Source organism: Morone saxatilis, unplaced genomic scaffold, assembly GCF_004916995.1.
Source record: "Morone saxatilis isolate NCDOM2014 unplaced genomic scaffold, NCSU_SB_2.0 Contig16, whole genome shotgun sequence".
NCBI classification, from domain to species: domain Eukaryota; kingdom Metazoa; phylum Chordata; class Actinopteri; family Moronidae; genus Morone; species Morone saxatilis.
The window spans coordinates 22,346,470-22,370,519 of record NW_023339718.1 but is presented as its reverse complement, the minus strand read 5'-3'; the positions used below and the strand labels follow the sequence as shown (position 1 = coordinate 22,370,519).

The 24,050-nt window shown below is 43.8% G+C and overlaps 1 protein-coding gene across 1 annotated transcript in view; it reads right to left on the bottom strand.

Annotated features, from left to right (window-relative positions):
* fbrsl1 (fibrosin-like 1) overlaps positions 1 to 24,050 on the bottom strand; it is a gene marked incomplete in the record, with an annotated part of 266,368 nt that overhangs the window by 31,363 nt on the left and 210,955 nt on the right. The window contains 1 exon segment of the mRNA XM_035657907.1: positions 1,380 to 1,428. Coding sequence (XP_035513800.1) covers positions 1,380 to 1,428 — 49 coding nt within the window.

Here is a 24,050-nt window from a genome sequence, read left to right as displayed (position 1 = left end):
ATCTACATCACACAGCCGGCAGGCTTGGTTTCTCTGCTCCCTTGTCAGCCATGCTTTTCCACTCAGCAGTCAAAGCTACTGCACTAAACCAAGCAACACCTTCATATGTTGTTAAGAGGGAATCTAGCGTGTGGATGTTCTGATGTGGAGGTGAATAAAAACCTTCAATTCATCAAAAGGCATGAGGAAGATTTACACTGATGTTACAAATATCTGCATCATTCCCTTAGGGTAGAAGTTGAATACAGAAGAAATTGGTCCCAATTAAAACAAAGATGAAAATTAAAACACAACTGGTTAAGTCTTTTTTACCTTGACCACAGGACAAGCTCCATCCCTGTCACACTAAGTTTGACCCTCAATCCTACAAAACTGTACATCCGGAAATGTTCAACATATTCTCAACAAATACTGGACAAATAAAAAGGTAAGCAGAGTAAACATATATCTAAGTATATATCTAAGTGACATCCCAGTTTACACTACCATGGTGTCTATTATGATGACATTTTTAACAGTCCAGTTGAGGCAAGCTGATCTATTTGTCCAGTCTGTCCTGCAGACATACCCCACCTCTCACCCCAAATCCTCCTCATATGGCCATAGTTTACACTGTTCTGCACTTCCACCTCCTTTCCCTCTGCTTGTGTTAATGACCCTGCTTCCTGGTTCCTGCCCTGGGGGGACGTGGTCTGCATGCTGCTATCTGTCACTAGTAGGCTGATCGTGCCTCTCCTCCCCTTCCCCGCCTCCCTGCATCAACAACCTGTCACCTGTCTTCCTGCTCTGACCTGGCAAGCATCATTGCATTTAGTGAATATACAGGTGAGGCTGACATTCTATGCCCACATGGCATACATCAACACATGTATATGATTGGACTCACATAGACACACAAACAGCAAAAAAATCATGTGAAATCATGCATGAAAATACTAAGTCAAAAGCCTTATAATCCACATATGTACATATGTGAATGTGCACACACAGTTTGTGTTGTCTGGGGGGCTGACAAAGCTCTTTCTCTGTCTTTCCTTTGGCATCCATTATGGTCCAGGCCTGCTGTCAGAGAGCTTGTATTGCCTGAGGGAAGTTCCCATTTGTGGGAGCATGTGGCAGGGAGGCTCTAAATCCCCTCTAATGAACCAATATGTAGGAGGGCTAAGCCTTTGGCGGGGTCGTCCAAGAAACACTATTCCGCACCCAGGCAAAAATGTATGCATATGTAGTCACCAGACCTTGTTAATGTCTGCTGACATTTAAATCTGAATGGAAGCTGCAGGATTAGAGTGAGGAGATTTGGACTCATTCGAAAAACCCTGTTGTTGTTATGAGTATGAATGAGGCAGAGGCGGAAAGAAAACAGAGCGGGCTCTTACCTTTGGGTGTGGTAGGGGAAAAGAGCTTCTCTGATCCTACATCAGACACCTGGAAAAACAAGAAGGCAGACCTTTAGTGGATTTGTCTGATGAGCTGAATCATTGGCAAACTTTGGTCAATCACATTTAACAAAAATGACTCATATAATTAAGGATTATTCATCAAAAGTAATGCAAGCACTTGTGCACATTTTGTCTGCCCAGTAAAAGGCTTATTCAGTCACAAATATGGCCACAAGTGCATGGAAGAAAAGTCTAGCTACCACACACAGCATCATACAGTCAATCACAAGACTCCAATCAGCCAACGAGAAGAGCTCCCTCTGTACCTGATGGTCCCTGTCTGGCTTTTTCCTGTTGAGGTAACATTAGGTGGCACTGTTGTGCCACCTGAAAACCCTCAAAAGAAATGCTGTCAAAGACGGAGTAAGTCAGTAAAGTGGCTGTGCAGCATTAGAACACAAAGGCTCCTGCATACATGCTGCTGCTCAGAAATCACATTTTGTTTTGCAATATTTTGAATCGAATAACATATCCTATGAATAGAATGTGGTTCCACTCTAAAAGAAATATCCTTATTTCACAAATTCAATATCAAAGACAATATCAGCCCATACTGGCAGTAAACAGATGATCTGTCAACGTGAGCATTCATTGGGTCAAAAACAGTTGTTACTGGTTTGGCTGATGTGACTGACAGTGAGCTGTGGAAACCTGGTGGATTATAGTCAAACTGAGGTTGAGTCACTTGAGGGCGAAAGGCATCTCACTATGAAGTGATAGTGCAGACTTCTAGACTAAACACTGCAAGGTATTTTCCCCTCTGCTTTAGATGGATATGTAGATTCTGGCAAGCACCACCTAAAGCAAAACAGACCATACATTTTTACAAAAATACATGTTCACTGGCCAGACGGGAACTTTTTAAACGCTATGACCGAAAGCAGTAAATCCACACAAAACCTGGTACTGTGCAAAATACCGTAGCAAAACGTCTGCAGTGCTTGGATGATAGTATTAACAATGAAAATCCTCCTCAGCCTGTAATATCAGCCCATATAGCCCATATGTTTAAAGCCATGGTTTCCCTTTGCTTTAAATCCTCTCATCTGGGTTCTGCACACTTGTAAAAAGCTGCAAGAGCTGAACATATGGTCTTACCAAAGGGACTGAGTGTCCTTAACTGCCATGCTTGTATTTTGTGCGGCACAAAGGGAGCATATGTAAAGAATGAACAGTGAATCAGAGTGAGTGCAAGAGAGATAGAGACAAAAAGAGAAAGCAAATGATTTTGTAAACACAGATGGCTGTCCTTGGCATCCGTGTTAGTTCTTCACAAGTGTTTTGAGGACGTCCTCTTCTTTCCAAGACCTCCCAATTTCTCCTTCACTGCCACTGTGTTACTGTTCTTCACAGTGTTTGTCTGTCTGTGCTTGATGTCTCGTCTCAGTGCTAACCACAACAGTGCCAAGGGAAAGCACTGAGGGAAAGCACTGATTCTCTGGTTCTCTCAACAATTTCCTTCATTCACACAGCAGCCATATAAAGTGCAGGTATAAACTATAACGAAAGAAAACAAAGCAGACGTAAACAATTGTGTTTACTAAAAACAAGAGAAGAAACCCTGTCAAAATTATCTGTTGATAATTATAGAAAGATATTATCCAAGTCAAGTCAAATTCTACAGCAACTACACTGCAGGGAAAGTCAATAATGGTGATACTTTACATTAATAAGTCAGTTGCTTGAAGGTTCTGATGATGTATTTGTCTGCATTAACAGACTTTATGATTTTAAATTTGATATCAGTAGATTCTTTAACAGTGTCATTTCATGATCTTTAGCTTCTGCTAGAGTAGTTGACACCATGTTAGTTATGAGATTAATAAACTACAGTATTTATAATAAGACTGGTCAACCAGTGTGTTTAGAGTAGATCAATAACCTGATGCAAATGTAAAAAGAGGTAAACAAATACCTCTTTAGATTTGTCTGGATAAGCGGGACATTTAAAGGAAGGCGAACACTCAGCTGAATGGAGATGTTTTCTGTTTCCTCTTACAGTAGACTACAGAGGAAAGACAGAGTGTTATGCATTGCCCTCTTTCAGTCTCCCAGAACCGGGGCGCCAGGCTACAACACAGGCTCTTTGTTAGCTTTGGACGACATTAAACGCTCCAGTACCAAGCCTCAGCACTGCAGCAGCACAACCTCAGCCTTGAATCATGGCCCCAGAGGCCCTGGAAGAAAAATATGGGCTCAGAATGAAATGAAGCTTGTCAAATGGACACGGGAGCTGGCTCAGGGACTTGCTTAGTGTGGCACGGGGTCACAAAAGCAAAAAAGACAGAGTAGGTCATGCCATAACTCAGTATAACAGTTAAAACAATTCTTATGACCAGAGTGGTTATCCAGAGAGCAAGGCAGACATAATGTTCCTGAGAAAGAGAACAGAAAATGCTGTGTTTACCATGTGCCAAGACGACCTAGTTCTCCTTATTCGTATTCTGGCCATTCTGAGTGTGCAGTGAGCTGTTTTATATTCCAAACGTATTCCAAGTAACATCAACAACCAATATTTAGGTTTTAATGCTGTGTTTTGCACCTGCCAAGTCTGCATGAGTCAGTTGTATAATCCACAATTACAAGGCCGGCTTACAAAAGCACTTCTTAAAAAGGCATGTCAAAGCAGAGCCCTGATTTGGCTAGCTGTTGTTTTCGTAGAACTTTCTGGGTTTTGCTGGTCAAGTTGACATTTTTTCACAGGGCTGTGCTGCTGGCAGTCTGAGTTGCCTGCGGTTGTGGTGTGCAGAGGTCATGTATAACAAATTCTTCACACTCTCTTTGTTGAGGCAACCCTGGCTGCCATTAAAAACAGACAGGGAAAGACGAGACAGAGGGAAAATATATATAGAGAGAGAGACAGACAAAGAAAAAAAGAGGAGCAAAGGCCAGGTTTTCCAAAGGAAACAGGGAAATTTAACCATTTAAAAAAAAAAATGGTGGAAATTCAAGCCACATTGCCTGGAAGCCAAAAGCCCTTGGAGCGGGCCGCAGGAAGCCTGACCTTTGAGGGGGCCGTCTGCTATCTGAGCCTGGGGCTTCAGGGGCCTGGCCTCCTCTCTGGAGGGCCGTCAGCAGGCCTCAGCTTTCCTTCCCTATTCTATTCATTAGCCATGCTTTATGATTCAGCTTCCTCTGAGCCACACAAGAGCTCCCTGAGGAAAGAGACTGCTGGAGAGAGGGAGAAAAAAGGGAGTGAGACTGAGGGAGGGGGAAAAAAGCAAGAGGGAGGTCATAGGGCCCAGCCGGGGCCCAGCTCTCAGCAGCTGTGAAATCCTTCCGTTTCCTCGGCAGGCGTAAAAGGAATGAGGGGGAGAAAGAAAAAGAAGGAGGCCAGGGAGGGAGCTGGGCCAGTAAACCCACCATCAGAGTGCTAACTCCCTAAAGAGCCACATGCACAACCATAATTCCCAGATTTAGGGAATGCCAAATTACAAATTACACTGCTGTTTGTTTTAAAAAGTTCCCAACTTCCCTGAACACCAATGACTTATTGGCTGCATAAATCTCCAGATAATAGCAGAGCCGCAGAGGGAGAGCAGAGAGGCAGAAACCCTCGCTAGCAATAAGTGAGACATTTACTGAGAGGCAAAATTGCATTTGCTGTCACAGCAAAGAAGCAAGGGAAAAAAATCTTTTCAAATTTCCCATGTCCACATCGCTTTTACTTAACAACACAGCAAGCTAATTAATTTAGAATATCTGAGACAAGCTTAATTGCACTTTTTTAGCGTTAAAACACTTCCCTGCTTAATTTAGACACAATGGGCCAACTGAGCGAAGCGATGCAGGCAGCAAGAGAGGGTGGTATAATCAACTGAATGACCTTCAGGCATAAATTTATGAAAGGCATTGATCAGTTAAGGCTGTGATTTCACAGAGACAGGAAGGTCAGCAATTACCCATATTCAATTAACCTCATTTAGTAAGGACTGCTGAGAGACCAATTTCTCTTCCCATAAACCCCCACCCACCAAACCCCCTGCTTTTTATATCAAACGATCCCCAGGCCGTCCATCTACCTTTGATCTGAGAGCTCCTATTGCATGCCCTGCATTCCTCGGAGCTGAGCAAATTATCTCCAAACAGGAAGAAATCTTGCAGCCAGAGGTTAGGTAAACCCAGACTAAATTAAACCAAATTCCTAATATAGTCTTCCCTCCATATCCCAGCAAAACAGGTAAAGTCCTTCCCCTCCCTGGTAGAGATATAATTTTTACACAGGCTGGCAGTGCTATCACAACAGCTGTAGCGTGAAAACAAAGAAACCTGTCAGTAGGCTTTGTTGTGGGCTCATTCCTGCAAAGACTATAATTACAATTTAGTTCTGAGTCATTTGGCGCATGCTATGTTCTTGACAGACTGTTGTAGGACAAGTGGTAAGGCGGCTAATCTTAACACTTACATACCACAAACCAAATACGAGCCAACAAGTTTTCAAAATTACATTTTGCTCACTGGAAAAGGAAACTAAAAAACATTGGCAGCTCCACTTTAAAATCAATTTAACGGGCAGTACAAAAGATGATCAGCTGTACAAAATTATATATAAAAAGCGGATGAAAGTCAACTTAACACCCCTCAGTGCAGCTATAGCTAGAAGCTCGTTGTCCTAGTCTACAATTGTGGGTAACCGAGCATAGGAAACAAACGCAGCATGTTGTTGTGCATGCCAAATGAGTGGGTCAAATGTCTTGGCGTAGGCAGAGACACTTGATGGTCCTGTGTAAGAGTACACAGCTACTCTGTGCTGTATTGATGTGACAGGACATAGCAGTAACAGACTTATCAGGTAGCATGAAAGAAAGAGTGAAAAGAAAAAAAAAAGAGAGGAAGAGAAGCGGGCAAGAGGGCACATATCCTGGCATAGGCAATCAGGCTCTCAATTACCCCGGCCGAACCTGTCTGTCCATGGATCCACACTCACCGCACATCCCACCCACACCACACACACACCTACACACACACACACAAACACACTGTTAATTTGCTTCCCTGCTTGGTGTTTCATCAATGTCAAATTCCTCCTTCACTGCCCTCTCTTCCAATTTTACATTTAATGTGACCTGAAGTCACACGTTCCCTCTCTTTTCAGGGTTGTATACCGATATTTATTTTTAGTAAAAATCTGATGTTGGACAGTTACTCTTATCCATCTCCAATGTGATGAGAATGACGCGGTTTGTTTTAGTACATAATTATTTTTTAATTTACCAATGCAACAAAGGAAGCTCTTGAATGATTTTGATCTTATGTTCTGATTAATTAGTATGTTTGTTTTTCAGGTGTTTAAAAAGACTGTTTTAAGGTCACCTAATGATCTTGGACACTGACATAAAGAGTACAGACGTGGTAAAAACACATCAGTCAAACCCTAACAGGGGCTTGATTTTCTCTGTTCATGGGGGAGTAGCTTGGTGTTTTGATAAACACTTTTATCAGCACCTACTCCGTGGCCTCAACTACCGTCACCCCTTCAACCCAGACGTCCGCTAATGCTGCTTTAACAATAAATGCTGCATTAGCCATGCACAGTGGGCCTACAGCTCCCAGGCTGCAATGGGAGACACCAAATTAATTATCTTCTCTGCATTTGTCCTCGCACCGTTCCAGAAACTTAATGACCTCCCGAGCGGTCGTTTATTATAAGCCGCAGCAGTGCTACGCATTCCCAGGGCAGGGAACAGGCACCATCTACCTTACCTCCAATTCCCACCCACTGCCGCCGTCACCGCCTGCTTGTCAGAACAGGTGTGGGCCAGCAAGACTGCAAACCCCCAGCGAGCATGATGGGATATACAGCAGGAACCGAAAAGAGAGAAGAAACCTCCCACGCAACTGTCAACCAACAGATACTCGCCTCAACTGGAGCATCATTAAGATGATAATGAATTCCATAGTGACCGTGTAGAATGGAGTGGTCTCTACTTGCACACACACAAAACACACACAAACCTCTTTATACTTAGCCCCGAGTGCCATTTTCATAGCCACGTATAATGCGTGTGTGTATGTGTGTGTGTGTGTGTGTGTGTATGTGTGTATGTGTGAGGGCCAGGGCTGACAACTCCTGCTCCCTCTCCCCCTAGCAACAGACGCAGGGAAATGAATGCCGAGAGAGGAGCAGGGGGGCTTGAGCTTTGTGTAAAATATTACCCTTCGTCTCGCTTACCGCACCCCACATCGCTCCTCCTCCCTCCCCTCCCTCCCGCCTCTGTGCAGCAGTTGCTAGCCCTTATCACGGCTGCCTGTCAGTTTAGTATACAAATTAGCAGTCTATCAGGGGAATGCAGGGGCCTGTTTCATCAGTAGGGAGAAGGGCAGAGGCACGCATTGCATTAAAGTCTCTCGCTGCTGCAGACAGAGAGGGTCACAAATCAACGCCTCAGCAGGCCCACAGCCAGCACTAACCAGATAAGGAGAAATGAAGGAAAAAGGACAAGGCATATTTCACCGGAGAGGATCCAGACCTGCTTAAACTCCCTGCAAGGGCCCGGGATGAAGGATGGAGGTGGGGCTGGTAGGGGGGTATAAGGATGGAGGAGGTCACAAATCACAATTTCAACCCCACAGATACAGAGTAACAAAAAGAACATGAAAAACAGGTGTGGAATAAAAAAAGCAAAGACATCCAATTTATTAAATGTCACTGACGGAGTCAGAGGAAGTGCTATCAGTTGATTATCAACTAAATTTTGCAGGAAATTAGGGCTAGCACGTTCCCACTTTCTGCTGTGAAGTGAACCTGTGCATGTTAATACCAGCAGAGACAAAACGGCTGCGAAGGGCTCTCATTAAGTGGCATAATGCAATGAGGCACAGTCTAAATTGCGGCAATAAAAGCCGACAGACAAATCATCTCGACCATCGCAATCCATTTAACTCAATTAATGCAACACCAGATCTGAGCTCAGTGGTTTAAAAGCATGTGTGGCTTTCAATTGGTGGGTGGTGGGGGGTGGGGGGTGAGGAGGGGAGTTGGGGAGTTAGTAGTATCTCTTTTAGGGTGAGATAAGGGTCAGTGTGGCACAACCACTGTACTTGATCAAGTCCTGCTTGAGACCATGAAAATGGGAAAAGAGGGAGAAATACAGAGAGATAAAGGCAATGGGAGAGGGAAAAACAAAAGCAGGAGATTGCATTAGCTCTGTTCGGCACAGCACAGCTGACTATGGAAAGGGCGTGGCCTCCTTTCCCTTTTTAATGTCAAAATGTGTGCCAGTAGCGATAAGAACCAAAGGTAATCTCCCAGTGGAATCAGGGGGCTGTTCGTCATTACTCTCTGGCCCTGATATAGATCAGAGCACCGGTGGCTTCTCCTGGCTCTCCAGGCTTCTCGGCAGCCGAGATGGCAGATAGCCCTTTAAGACACGGCTCACTGCTCCCTGATTGGCTGGTCAACAGCCACAACCAAATCCCGGCTCCCTCGGGGCCACTGTGAGGAGGTATGATAGGACGGGTCACGGAAACTCACTGTCCCCATATCCACATCATCCTTTTGTTGTAAAGCCTTTACCCCATTGTCAGTGTGGGTGGTGGAAAGTAAAAAAGCCTTTCTGGATGTTATTGTCTGAGAGGCAGGATAACAGACAGGCGGATTATTTCAAAAACAGCTTTCTCCAGAGCTCTCACAATGCGGCACCGTTGTTGCTGTGGAGAGGATCCTGGAGGAGATAATAATAATATTCCTAGTCAGAGCCTTTGCTGCAGTAGAGCTGCCTTCTAACAGAGAGATACACATCATTCTGACTGGCCCGCCGTGACATAATCGCCCTGCGGAGAGCTGCAGGCAAGCTTGGTAGGCAAACCACCTCTCACTGCAGCTTGTTAAGAGAAAGGTGGCTTTAAGCACAGCTCAATAGAAACTCCTATTGAACTTGTTTTCTTTTCACTCCATCTGAACAATGTCTAGGTGAGTCATAGCCCACCTCAGGCTACACAAGTTACATTCTTCCTTTCTTCCTCTCTCTTAAGATTGTACTGCGCTTTTGACTTGTATGAATTTGCTAAGAGGGGAAAAAAACAAACTCAACAGGATCTTAAATAATGCAGCGATAAAAAAGCTGTGACCCTTTCCCTTGCCTCAACCCACACACAGTGAATTTCTTCTGCAGTGAAAGACAGCACACAAAGAGAAGAAAAGGCAGAGCTGGCACTACATGGAAATGTGTGGTAGGCATTGGTTTGCTCCTCTGGGCACGGACACCTTTAATGAGAGGAAAAAATGCGCAGCAAGAAGCAGATCTCACCCGTACTATGCCAGTGATTTTGAGTAATATGAATCACCTCCCCTCTAACACAAATAAATATTGTTCTAATGCTAGTGGGAGTTAAAGGCTGACTCTGGGTTTGTAAAACTATGGGAACACACCAGCCTCCAAACCAGTCATTCGGCATCCCACAGCCTCCTAAACCCAACACCATGCACACACTAGATGTCCGTGATCCCTGACCTTTCAGCTTGACTCTCTGCTGAGCTCACAGTTTACCAGTACGATGGGGGGCGTGAAGTTGTCGATGCTGGTTTAGTAACAGAGCATCTCTCCTAAACTACAAAAGCAGCTGAAATGAGACAAATGGAATTTAGGAATTCATTTCGGCATCTCGCTCATATGTCTGCTGCAGCCATGAAAGGCGGCCGGGCTCTTGGGCTCTCAATAGAGCCACTTGCCCTGCAGAGAAATGAAGGGGGGTGGGGAGGACAGGAGGTGGCAAGTGGGGGAGTGGAAAACTGGAAATGGAGCAGGGAAGAGTGGCACCCATTGCCAAATGTCCCATTGGTCTCACATCACCATCCCCTTGCCACTTTAAGGCACACTATCCGCCCTGCTAGCACAAACAAACATGGTATGCACTATATAAAGGAGTCTCAGACCTCCAAAGCCCCCCGGTCATGTTGGAAAGGGATGTGGCACGTTAAGTGGAATTTACTTTTGATGCAGACATCAGGCCTCAGGTTTCTGGCAGCTGTAACCCAAGCTTCTCCCTGAGGCCTCACTGCAGGGTTGGACAAGACACCTAACGCTCAGGAAGTCACCTTTAGAAATACCTTCACCGCTCAACTGCCCTTATAAAAGGGGGGGACTGGAGGTGGTGGTAGTTGGAGGTCAGTGTTTTCAGTATAAGGTACTGTTTACAATGGACAGACTTTCATTTCATTACCAAACATAGAGATGCGAGATTGCTATTGGAGGAAAAGAGGATATGTTTTTTATAGTATTTTCCACTTGCTGTGGACATAAGCTGCTGCTGAGGTCTGTTGTGAGTGGGTTGAGTGTGTTGTGTTCTGAGGTCACAGAAGGAATTTAATATAGAACGTGGACCCCAGCTGCCCACAGTACGCCCACTGCTCCGTCACAGCAATGCATCCTTTAGACTTTGATGTTGTCTTTTCATTGACAACTTCATTTTTCTACATGAGTACGTGACAGGGTCTCTAAACTGAGCTATGACCCCCCCACACACACATCTCCTTCGTGACATGGAATACCGCTTGAGCTCTTCTGTCACTGACAGTCCAGATGTGTGACTTAATGTGGGGTGGGTGGGAGAGTATAAATAACCATGATGACATATCAGTGGGACATGCCAGGAGGTTTGCTCTGTATGGGAGGAGGTGCTGAGCTAACTGTACCTCTAGGGAGTCCAGCACAAGCTAGTTTAACGCCAACGCGACAACTGCAGAGACCTTGTGAGAGAGCTTATGGTTTTAGACTTCACACTTACTGTGTAACACCATTCTAGCACACCACACTGTGACCTGACCTTGACAATGGCCATGTTACTAGTGGTTTTCAATTGCAGCGATCAGTCACTACTGCAAATGCATGGAAAATAGTTGTGAAATGAATAGACTTATGATAAATGTGACTTATAGTGTCATGTACAGAGTGATGACAACCTGTCAATACTTGACTAGAGGTCAATTTTACTATTACAGATCATTACTGAACACTCACAGCAACCTACACTTCCAGTGATTGCACAATAATAACATACTAATGTGTTGTAATTGTCTATTCGCGGAGCTTAGCTTCTTTTATGAGCCCTGGTGAACTCTGTGTAAACCCACCGGCTGTTATCTCTGATAATAACATAACACCTGTGGAGGAATTTGATCTGGCATCCATCTGAACACAAACCCCCGGACAGAAGAGAAGGGCAGGGTGAGGAGGATATATTTGATGTGTTTGCATTGCTGGAGCAGATTTATGAGCAATCATTGCAGAGAGGACTATTAAAAGTTGCTGGCCATGCCAAGTATATGCACAGCATCATTTGCTCTGGATTAAAATATAATGAAGCAAGCGAATGTAACTTTGTCTTACATGCAACTCCTTAAATTATTCAAGTGGAAAGAAAAAAACAACAGGCAAAGAATATTCCCTGGAGCAATAATACCCTTTTTCTGGGCTTGTTCATGATGGCAACAATGAATATCTTAGCGCTTGTTAGAAGATTTGTTTTCCTTGGGAGTCTCTGCGTATGAGTGAACTAAATGAGCAAAAAGGACGCCAAGTCACGTGCAGAGGCCACTCATTTTCACTTCCAGTATGTTGGCTCCAGTGATGTTATTGGTGTGTGTACATAATGCATTGGATTGAATTTTTTTTTTTTTTTGCAGTGTAGCAAGGTTAAACAGCTCATTACCACAGCACTGGATCACCTTAACAAACCAGTTTCCTGTCAATAAAACAAACCTGACAATTTTTCTTAATTCTTAAACTACCTCGTAAATTTGTCTGCATTTACAAATGGACCCCTGCTCTACCCACTGATTGTCTAAGCCATGCTGATAAGTTGTTTAATTAGCTGGTAGCTTAGGTAATTCAGTGGCAGCCTATATTTCCTTGAACTTCATTTCAACATCTGCACGTCCAGAAACACTCAGCCCGGCTCAGGTGGCTCCTGTCTGTATTTGAATAAGAAATATGCAAACAAATGAAGTCAAGGCAGCAGCTTGTGTGCTCAAGCTGCCTTTTCTCACATTTGAGAGAATCCTTGGATTAGTTGGTCCAGGCTCCAGGGCCTTTATACTGCATGCTATTCATCCAGCAGAGATGGAAAAAAGGGTGTTTGCATTTCATGTCTGTCAGTGGTAAAGATGTGTGTGGTTGGACAGTAGAGGCCAGTGTAAACAGTCACAAATGAAAAAGGTGAACATTATAGCCAGCATAAGCCCAGTGACGCCTAATACGGGGTCCACAGGAGGAACCTAAGATTATCTTTTCCTAACACTTTTTCTTTCAGTACAATTAAGAATGTAGTTGAGAGAAGAAGGTTTAATCAAGTGTTAAAAGCTGTGAGGCTGGGTACAGAAGGATGATGAAGGGTGTAGGGTGTTGTCTTTCAGGCTATTCTTGTTATACCCCAACACACTGGTTGGAGCACAATAATTTAATTGCTCGAGGAACATTGGTGTATTTTACACCAGTCCCGTACTGTTACTGCTGTTAATGTTTTTTAAACATGCTCAGGTGCATCGCAGCATGGGCTGCCCAGCTAGCTTTATGAACCTGCGTGGCATCCCACTCCAAGCCACCCACCAAAATGTAATTTTAGACCAAGTACGCCTTGCTGCACCCCTGTAACGGCTCTCTGAATACTCAGATCCCCGCCCCGGCCGTCACCCACATCCAAGATTGACAGAACCCTGGCGGGATGCCAGAGTGGGGAGGCAAGAACTTCTGGTACAGTGCCCTTGCACCCACCACAGATCAATACCTCCATACACAATTAGAGTAGCTGAAACAGATGTGCTCACAAGCTTCAGTGCTCTACCTACATTATCGACCACCATACCACCCCCTGTTTCCCATCACAAAAACACATACACACACACATGCATGCATGCTTGCACGCTCACAAAGAACAAGCAGGCTGGGAACCTTCCAGTTCTCCCACTGAGTATCCAGACAAATTCTACTTTCAGTAGTTTGTGCTAGCATAGAAATGCTTCCACAGTACTGGGTCACAGTATGAAGGGGGCAATTGTGGGCCAATGTGGTGGTGATGGCCCAGTGGAAACAGCTCTCCCGTCTTCCTCTACCCCATGCTAGGAGAGACTTCAACCTGCTTCTCTGACAGTTACACTTGTTCTGTCAGCTCAGCCCCCACCCTGTCACTAACAGGTGGCCTGTCCCTCACAGCAAAGTCATTTGCCTTGCACAGCAGTAGTCATGGGTTGCCCCAGCCAAGCTGCAGTCAGGTTTCCAGCATTACAGCTCAGGCCAAAGAGAGAGGCAGTGGCAGAATGCAGAGGAAAAGGCTGGGGGGAGGCAAGGAAGAAAAACCTCCTCCGATCAAATAAATGCCACTGTAAGCACAAGTGACAAGTCTTGTTTGGGGTCGTCCCTGCTCAGGGCCTGAAAGGCCAGCACTGCCTCATCTCCTCAGTTATGTCTGCAAGAAACAGGGGTGGGTGAGAGGGGGAGGGAGAAATGTCTGATTGGTGCCACAGCCAAGAGTGAGAGCAGCCCAATTATATTTCCTATCCCTCAAGAGCTGGCCAGCCCCCTCTAGTAGAGCGAAGCCTCTGCCATTTCTCTTCTCCTCACCTCTCAAGACACTGCAGATAGATAAATAAATGACAGCCCCGCTGGGGCTTGGCCCAGCCACCCAGAATACATTGCAGATGCTGGCTGCCTGCCTGTCCGTTTGCCTTCACCTGGCATTACTGCAGATAGACATTTTTCACATTATTATCGTTGCATCGTCTCCGTTGCCCTGTTCACTCACTGAGTTGTGGTTGATGATGGCGGCAGAGGACCTGAGGAGATTGGAAGGAAATGTCTCTTGTCAAAGTCAGCATAGCCTAGCTTAGCAGAAATTTAACAAGTTCCCTGGGCTCTCTCCATTCACTCTCTGACGGAGCACGGAGCCAGGACATGGCCTGCTGACAGCCCTGGGCATGTCACTGTCACTGACACTTGATAGGCCAGAGAGGAGAGAGGAGAGAAACGAGGCAACAGGGCTCAACCCTACAAGACTCACACTTAACTACACAGCTCCATATTGCTACTTTGCTCTAGCCATAAAAAAACCTACTGTTTGGAAATACGACTTTATCTAATACAACACAAATGTAAACTAGCCTTAATCACACACGGCCAAGTTGCCTTCATTACTCTGCAAATGACTATCTTTGAGCTGTCACTGTAAAATGCTCACAACTTGACAGAAAGCCAAAAATCCCAGGATGTTTGTGTTTTTTCAGTAATAATCAGGTAGGAGCCAACAGAGAAATACTCAAGCTTAAACTGTATGTGTACCAGCATTTTTCCCCCCACACTCTTACCACTCCACAACGGTTAAACCCAAAACCAGATGTTGCGGATCAGTGGGGATAAAAAAACACGGCGAATAAAAGTGGAGGACGGAATGGTACGCATTAACTATAATCAAAAAGAAACAAAAAGGAGACCAGGATGCTTTAATTACTTCTCACATATAATTTGGTTTTGTGGGGGCAAGCCAGGCACTGCCAAGAAAAGAAAGATGAAAAGCAACCTAAATTACATGGAGAGAAAGTGCAGAGGCTTTTTACACATGGACCATCTATTCTCCATAACTGTAGACAAGGCTGATGACTAGCCCCAAACCCTTGCTGTAAATTGTCCATGGAAACAGAACTTAGATGCAGCCACGCTGAATCTAAGTTGTTCCGCATGGCCATAACTTAAAGAAAGGTGTTGAAACATACTGACTGCAGATTGACCAAAAAAGTCTGAACTGTTTCTCATTAAAAAAGAAAAAGCACAGTCTGCGAGCATCCAAATTGTAATGATAGTTTTCGGTTGTTTTGCTTAAGAATTCATCATCTAAAATTCCCTTAAATAATGTGATTTTAATAATTTGTCATACAATTCTGCCAAGCAGCTGAGGGTATGCGTTATGTTTGGCCACTGGAGAGAGCTTTGATGAGGCCTGAGTGAGGTGCTCTATGAATCTACTTCATAGCCGTCCTCTGTTTGCAGAGTCTCTCTTGACTCGCTGGTGTTGCCACAGTGCTAAATTGCACAGCTGTTCCACAATCTGTGGCGGTGTTAATTACCCAAATGTGAGCGGCAGCTCGTCAGTTCCTCACTAACGAAGGGGCCTGCTTTCCAGCGAGGGTGCCGTATGTTTGGCATGTAGGCCCATTTCCACCCAACGCTCCCCAGGCTGTGCACGGACCACCCGACACATCCGCATCCTGGAGAAGACGCATCTAATTAAAGCTCCCGACTCAAATCTGCTTACTAAGGGGGAAAAACACGCGGGCTGGATTAAAAGATGAGGAGTGGGATGGGGGGGCTTTAATACACTACGAGTGAAAGGGCTTAGGAGGAAATATGAGAACTTTCAATAGTAAGATCCCAGGCAAGGCTGGAAGGAAACGCTGTGTGAATGTGAGCCGATCAGTCAGCGTTTGTCAGTCTGATCCCTTAGCACTCCCAAAGCCCCCAGGCAGAGACAGACAAGCGGGTTGTTTTCTATAAAAGTGGCTTCTTAACTCTCTTGGTTGGCCCCTCTTTCAAGGACATGTACTGTATATCAGTTCTCAACTATTAGGACTAACAGAGCTCAACAGCCTCTACTGAGTGCCGAAAACACTTGATGATCCCGCCAAAACTGAATACAAATAATGATATGCAACTTTGATGATGTTTAACAGCAGCTGCATATAGAAGTTTGTCTTTTATCTCTCTCACAGTATCACATGATGACTGTACATGACAACGAAACCCTCTCCAGGCAGACACGGTAAACTGTTAATGCACTGCATTACACAGTACATCACCCCACTTCTTGCGTGCAATGTTCAAAACAAAGGTGTTAAGAACTCCCCTCATGAATCATACTTGCTGGCTAAAAGCCTAGCTGCAGTGTACCACCCACCTCTGGTTATACATGAACACCACAGCCTGAAGTAGCACTGGGAGACTACATAATGAATGCATGAAGCTAGGTGTCATGGGGGCTCGTACGGTGCACAAAACGATGGGGCAATTAGGCCCACACGACACCTCGGGATGGCGTGATGAAGGACTCCTGGGCTCGTCTCCTCCGCCTCTGTTCCTCTATCATTAAGGATTGAGCAGCCACATCTGGCTAATGGCACGCCTGGGGTTCCTGCTCAAACACTGTGCCACGCCGTGCACATTTAATTACGCCTCATAAAGGTAACAAAAGACACGACCTGCTCTCAGGGAAGCACTGTTTGGAAATCGCGAGGGGAGACAGAGAGAGAGATGAGGGGAAGGCGAGGAACTGGCCAGCTGCCAGAATTACAGGTTGACCTAGGTCGGCAGCTTCAAAAGAAGGGGAATTCACTCAAGTGTCTCCACCTCTCCTTGAGATGGGTCCCAATGAGCAGGCTGAGAGCAGGAGATGCTCAGTAGCTGAGAATCAAAGGATCTCTAGTTTGTCTCCCCTTCTTCTATTAGATCATGAACTGCACTAGGCGCTGCTGTCAATGGCTAATTGCAGAAGGACTGGAGGGATTAAAGGGAGAGCTCTTTTGAAATATGTATGGGATTTAGCAGCTGTTTGAAGTGAAGATGGACTTCTTTGTCAGGGGGACGGAGAAAACAACAATAACAACATCATAGGAGAATGCCTGTAACAGCGCTCTGGCCTAGTGTTATGACCCGCTCCACTTCCACCCTGCCTCTTGCTCAGCAGCCTCAGCAAAGAACTCAGCACATTCAGCCAAGAGCATGAAACACACATTACCCACTGACTGAGTGACTGGCTGACATATGACTTCAATAATACCTGGAGGTATTCAAAAGACATTGGACTGCTGCTTTGTGCAGCACACAGTTGACATTTCGAGCTGAGAGATAAAAAAAAGAAAATTAAAAAAAAAGGAGAATAAACATGAGCAGAGGCACAAGCCCGAGGTCTCTCAGTCAGCAGATGCCCACATTTAGGAAATAACATCACATATGAAGAGATGAGGGACAAAGAGCCGCTGCTCATTGTTGAAGCAGTCCATTTTCTGGCAGTTTGAGAGCTAGCTAACACCACAGGAAAGGTCACTGGTCACTTCCATTTGGACCTGCACATAAATCCCCTGCTGTCCGGTGCAGTTAATAACACAGCTAGCTCTGCCATGCAATAAAAAGGGGAGAAAAAATGTATTTTGTTTTGACAACACCTCCCTGTCCCTTTACAGCCACTGGCCTTGTGCAGCCCTTTGTGTTATTTATAACTGAAATGTTAAAAACAGAGACATCTCTGCAGTGTGCATTAAAAGACAAGCCTGCCAAACGCCTCGCTCCACAGCGGCTTCCTCTCCTGTTAAGTCTCCCTCTCTTTTTGGTGTAGAGAGAGTGTTTTATGGCAAGTCCCTTGTCAGGATTAAGATGTAGATCCAAGTGCCACAGGGACAAGCATAAATTCTCCATCTCCCACTGTGGACCCACAAGTGGTGGAGCTCAGGGAGTGTCCTTGAAGTATGAATAACATCACATGCTATGTGTCATCTGTTACACAGTAATGACATGTCCTCGGAACAATCCACATCTCCTGTGGCCCATAAGTCTGTGAATGAAAGAACTACTTGCGTCCCTGGCAGTGGATTTTGTGAAATTCCATATACATTATTACAAATGCAGTTCATGTATCCTTCTAGTTTTAATATGATCACGATATTTGCATCAACAAATTAATGCTAGATGTATCATGCATGCACCACAGTGAATCTACAGAAATCAGATTCAAGATCAGGGAACATTCATCAGTTTTATAGCAGTGGAGCGGCTGTATTCAAGGACCAGGGATGAACCTGCTCTCTGCCTTGTGAATCAGAAGGTAACAACAAGCAAAGATGGGGAAAACGTCTGAGTAGCAGTTCTAGTATGGCTGGCCTTAACTGGTCGGCTGAATGAGTGGTACGTTGTTTCGCAATTCTACTGCACGACTCACTTCCATATTTCTTGGAGTTTCTCACAGAGGGCAGCTTAAGTCTTAGAGTATAAGCCAATTTGGCTTAGCTCCACATTTTAGACAGGTTCCAGTTGGGATTTACAATACTTTTAGAACACGTTCCTCCCTAAGCACAGCTTTAACCCTAAATGCATCAACAACATTCGTTTTTCTTTTTTCTCCTGTTATTTCACAGATTGCTGCATATTAAAAGCTAAACAAAAATCAGTTCAAAATAGCTTAGCAGCCTCAAGCATTACCTCACAATACCGACTGATAATATTTTGAGGTTTTAGGCACTGTTGTCACTACTGAGAACATGGTCTTGCCTCCAAATACTTGGCTATTTTCTTGAACGTATCTTTAGCTTTTTTTTTCATTTCTGAGTTCATGCACAGATCCAGAATAAATCTCCATTTCTTCTTCTATCTCGTATCCAGGCTTCAGGGGGCACAAGGCATTAGTCTCATGATGCTGGGTTTGTCATGTCTTCCCCAGCTGTGATCTGCCTGAACTCTTACATTACAAATAGCTGGAGGATTTTTCACCCTCTTATCACATTTGCCAAGCAGGCCTGTCTCTTATCAGCTTTCCGCTAGAGATAAATGGGCTTTTGAAGATAGGAATAAGAGAGGTTTTTGCAAGCTAATTCCAGAGCCCCATATGCAGTAGATTACAGATAGGTGCTGGGGAGTGGCGAAAGATACATATTTTAATATGTAGGTGGTGGAAGTATCAGGTTGAAGAGTGATTGGTGTTACAATGTCATATACTCTACAACCCAAAGACATGCAGAACTAACAGGCAATAAGAAGAGATAATGGACTGAGAATATTTTATTGAGACTTCATCACTGACCGCATCAGTTACACTGCTGGTTTTGCACCAGGCCTGATGAGAGTAAAATGACATTTCCAACACAGCCTATCTGGAGCCGCGGCACAGTAAAAGACTGGTGATTGGCAAGCATAACAATGAGTACAAAGACTCTTTTCTCTGTGTGTCTTATCAGGGGAAAAGGTTTGGGACATTTAGCAACTAGAAACATGAATAATAAATAAAATAACCAGGGCGCATTTTCCATCCAAATGTAAGTCAGTTTTTTGAGTAAAGCTACTGCCATCTGTCTCAGTCTGTGATATTTAAAATATTTATAAATTAAATACAAAATATTCAACAAATTACCGAGTGAAGACCCTGCAATACGATGCCAAGAAAAGAACACAATTTTGTCAATTGACCTAGAGACTATAATAAATAAATAAAGAATATTCTATAATATAGCAAAACATATTGTAACTCTTTGTTATTACAATGTGGATATATTTTCAAACAGGAGCACTCTCAACCATCCAGTGTGCGTAAAAAACTATAAATTACATACAAATTGAATACAGAAAGGTGCCAGTGATTGTGCTATCAGAAGACACAGAAATACTATATATATATATATATATATATATATTTAAAGTATTCACAGGCATGCTGTTTAAAGGAATATTAAAGTGATACTGAAAGAGACAAAAATGTCGCACGATGAACGGAGGGTATTGAACACAACATTTGTAGGTCCCTATGGAAATATTATTGCCTAGTAATACCCTGGGAGAGCGTAAAGTAGGGCAAATCACTACAAGCTCACAATTGGGACGCGCGTCTAAGCCCCTATAGGATTATTATGGGAACGTTATAGAGCATCCGTCTTAAAAGGCATGGACTCATAAACAATAATACACTTTGATTTCTGTGAGAGCGAAGACAAAGTGGCAGACTTGTGTCATAGGAGGCCGAAGTGTTGAACTAATATTAACAGGCGACATGTGATCCAGCCTGACCTTGATGGCTGAGATTCTTGGGCGCGATGAGGGGAAGAAAACCTAATTAAACAGCTCCTCCCGTGGTTGTATAAGTCAGACACGGGACAGACTCATAGTGTGTTAATGTCCTGCGTGGTGGATTTAAGAGTGCGTGATAATAGCCCATAGCATACTGCAATAACCAGACGCCGACCCATAAAACAGCCATGGTTTGAGTTAAAAAAGGGAATTTACGCAACCAGTGATGTTAAATAAGACTAATTTAAATATGAATTCAAATATATTTGTTCTCATCAAAATAGGATATCATGAACTCACAGTGCAGACAAAAGGTTGGTAATATTTTCAGAAAATATCTATGCTTTTTACAAAACACCCGCCAGTATTTACGTAACTTCATCCGTTTCTACCAGTCAGTGTGCTGGGAAGTCCATATAGAATTACAGCAAGCCTTGCAAACGTGGGTAAAGCCTATTTTGAAATTAAAAAGGGGTAAAGTAAGTTTGGATGTTATTAAAGCCTCCACTACATCATTTAACCTACAGTACGTGCGGGGCGCCTCGTTGGAAAGGAAAATGCGCCTGCCCGTCCGCCGGGGACGGGCTATAAGAGAAAACCCTAACAATGAACATCTTATTCAAACACCGCAACGGTTCACTTCGACGAAAACTGTTCATATGTGTTTTTTAATCGTCATTAGAGCACATTTCACCTGAAAACACATGAAAGCAACAAACGCATCGGTGGAATTTCATGAAACCTTACCGAGTCCAAATGCGCTGAGATCGGTCGGGGAGGATATCCAAATCAAGCAGACTGGAACACGCATTCATAAATATATTTAACAGAGCCGTCTTGGGGTTAAATCCAATTTGGGGAAAAACGATTGTTCAACGGTTAGACGAAGAGAAAACTCTCAACACAGAATAACCTGCCGGAACAATAAATCTTCACTGAGGCGATTTCTCCTCCGTCTCTCGGAAGAAAAAAAAAAGAAGCGTCGAGACCTTCAGGAAATAGTATGAAAATTCAGTTTATTTCACTTCACTAAAGTTCGCTAGGCAATTATTCGGGCTCCTTGAGAGAACACAGCGGATCTTTGTCAAGCCAGAGCCCCGCTCATAGGATTCCAAGTCGGATAGTGAAAGCGCCGATGACAGATCGTCCACAATAGATTCCCCAAAGTATTTGTCGATCTCAGGCAGAAAACGCGACGAAATACATATCCAAGAGCCGTGTGGATGCTTTGTGGCTCATTAAAGGTTTCATTTGACGGTTATCCATAAGATCCCGGCGCGTTTAGTATGACGAGAAGTCCCGAAAAACGCAGTGCGCTCCGCTCCTCTCCGACCTGCTCTCCGTGCGCAACAGAGAGAGAGACTGGGCTGCGCTGCTCGTCAGCCAGGGTGTGTGTGTGTCTGCTTGAGTGTGTGTGTGTGGCGGCAGCTGTTGAAAATGAGGACAGGACGAGACCAGAGCAATCAATGTACGAGGGCTTGATCTGATTTGTTAACACTATTCCCGATAATGGACTCAGGATTTTTTTCATGTATTTCCACCCCTTTGTACTAATTGTTTTAGTCTATTCTATTGTTCGCGAGGTTGAACCGGATTTATACATCCTCGTTTTATATAGATTATATATTATTTAAGCATGCATGAATATTTTTTATACTGCATGTTTCAGTAAAGTTTATACTTGGTACAGTATTGTATGTTCCATAATGGAGCTGATTATGTTTTTCTATTGCTTGATTGAGGTAGTTTCATTAAACCTCAGAAATGTATTTGTACAGTGACATTCTTTTTGATTGACCAAAATATAAACCCAATTCTGAATACATTATACCTACAGTGTTTAGTATCAAACTCCTTGTACCGCATCAGGACATGATATTTCAAAGGAAAAGACTTTTATTTGGAACATTTTATTTTGTTAAATATTTAAATTTTAATTCATGAAGACCAAAATTAATGGATATAGTAATTGATATGCTTCAACCATGCATAGAGAGATGTAAAATAGGCAAAAAATTAGAAAAATCTAAAATTCCCCTCTATTGACCCCTCCAGTCTGCAAGGATTCCCTAAAACTCTCAGTAGCCTGGGGAGTAGGGATTGGCATCAGTCCTGACCGAGCAAGACTATCCATCTGCTCCTTTTCCACAGTGAAGATGTTATTCTTAAAATGTACTTTAGAGGAGAACTCTCGGAGGCTAAAGAGGAGGAAGATAGAGCTTTGACGTCTCCTACAAAGTTAGCCCTGTGGTTATCCTGTTCACTCTTATGACCTGCTTAACTTAGCCATGATTGAAGTCAGGTTGAAAGAGGCTTATGCTTGCAAAATGCCAAGGCAGAGTAGGGGGCTCCTTTACAACTCCTCCTCCCGGTGGAGTTTTCTGGAGACAAGTAGAAGATTGGTGTTTACTTTCTGCCATGCTGTGTTATACTCCACAGATACCCCTGAGAGAATGGCAACTCTGATATGCGAAACAAACCTTTTTTTATATATAAAGCATGATAAATACAGTATTGTGGATGGATAAATAATGCACTGTGGTACCCATCCCAAACTGGGCATTTACACATTTTGCCTGTAGGTTAGGCACTGTCTCGCATGCAACAACAATAAGAGTTATGGCCTACTCTGCAGGTTTGTGTCAGGAATGTAAGACTTGTAATTATTTCCCAGCTGACTGTGATTAAGGGTCATCCCCAAGCCTACAGACTTCCCTTAAAAACATAAGGAATTACACATTCACACATGAACACACATGAACACACAGACCCACCAACTCATACGCACACAGGTCAGAGTAAAAGGTGCATGAGCATTTTGAAATCGGCAGGGAAAAGTTAGACGCCACTAAATTGGACTTTGGTCAATTGAACAATTGGCTGTGATTATGTTTATCCTAGAAAATAACAGCTTACCAAAAGCAGCGGAAAAGAACCAGCGACCAAAAGAGGAGAACATACATGACGCTAAACCAAGGAAACATTCCAGGACGACGTATGGAACAGAAAAGCAGATGTTAGACCAGCAGGGCATCCTGGGAAACTGGCTTCATAGATGCGAGGAAAGGAAACAATAGATGTTTAAAGCCACAAAGGCATCATCACCCCGAAGGGTCATATTGTATCTGCTTTCCCCCATCTCTCTTCAGTCCCAAAACAGAAAGAAAACTGGAGCAAACATTGGGTTTTGGTGTGCTGTTGTTGTTTTGTAAGGGCAGAATACAGTCTTTTCCTTGAAAGGAAATCTTCAACAACATTTTTCCAGCAATCAAAAGAAAAAATATGCCTTTTAATGGTTCCAGTAGTGCTTTCATGTATTTTTCTGTTAGACAAATACAAATAATTCATTATTTAAAAAAAATGTATTCATACGATACGTCATGATGTGCTGTGGTCATTTTTATGCTTCTAAAATTCGAATGATAGTTTGTACATATCACAGTTTTGAAGATGTTGAAGACCATTTTGCTTCCTGCGACTTCTGATTGAGAACAATCACACAGTGCACTTTCAATGTCACAGTATTTCTTAAATATTTTTGAGACAGTTGAGATGGACACATGAGAGAAACTCTAGCAGGATTTAATCTTAAGCTAGCAAGGCCACATATAGTTCCCAAGGTAGGGGTCTAACCACTACATCACCTCTGGGAGAAAGGTAGGGTGTATTTTCTGTCCTTCAGCACTTTAACAGCCAGCTTTTCGGCTTCACATCCATTCAGCGGTGGACTGCTAATGCTGCCAGCCTCAGCCAGGAGAACAGTTAATCTCAGGTAAGCCAGCGCTGACTGAGTGGATCTAGAGGCCTGGTCCAAATATCTGCCTTGTGGAAATAGCATCTGGCATACAATACCCCCCCC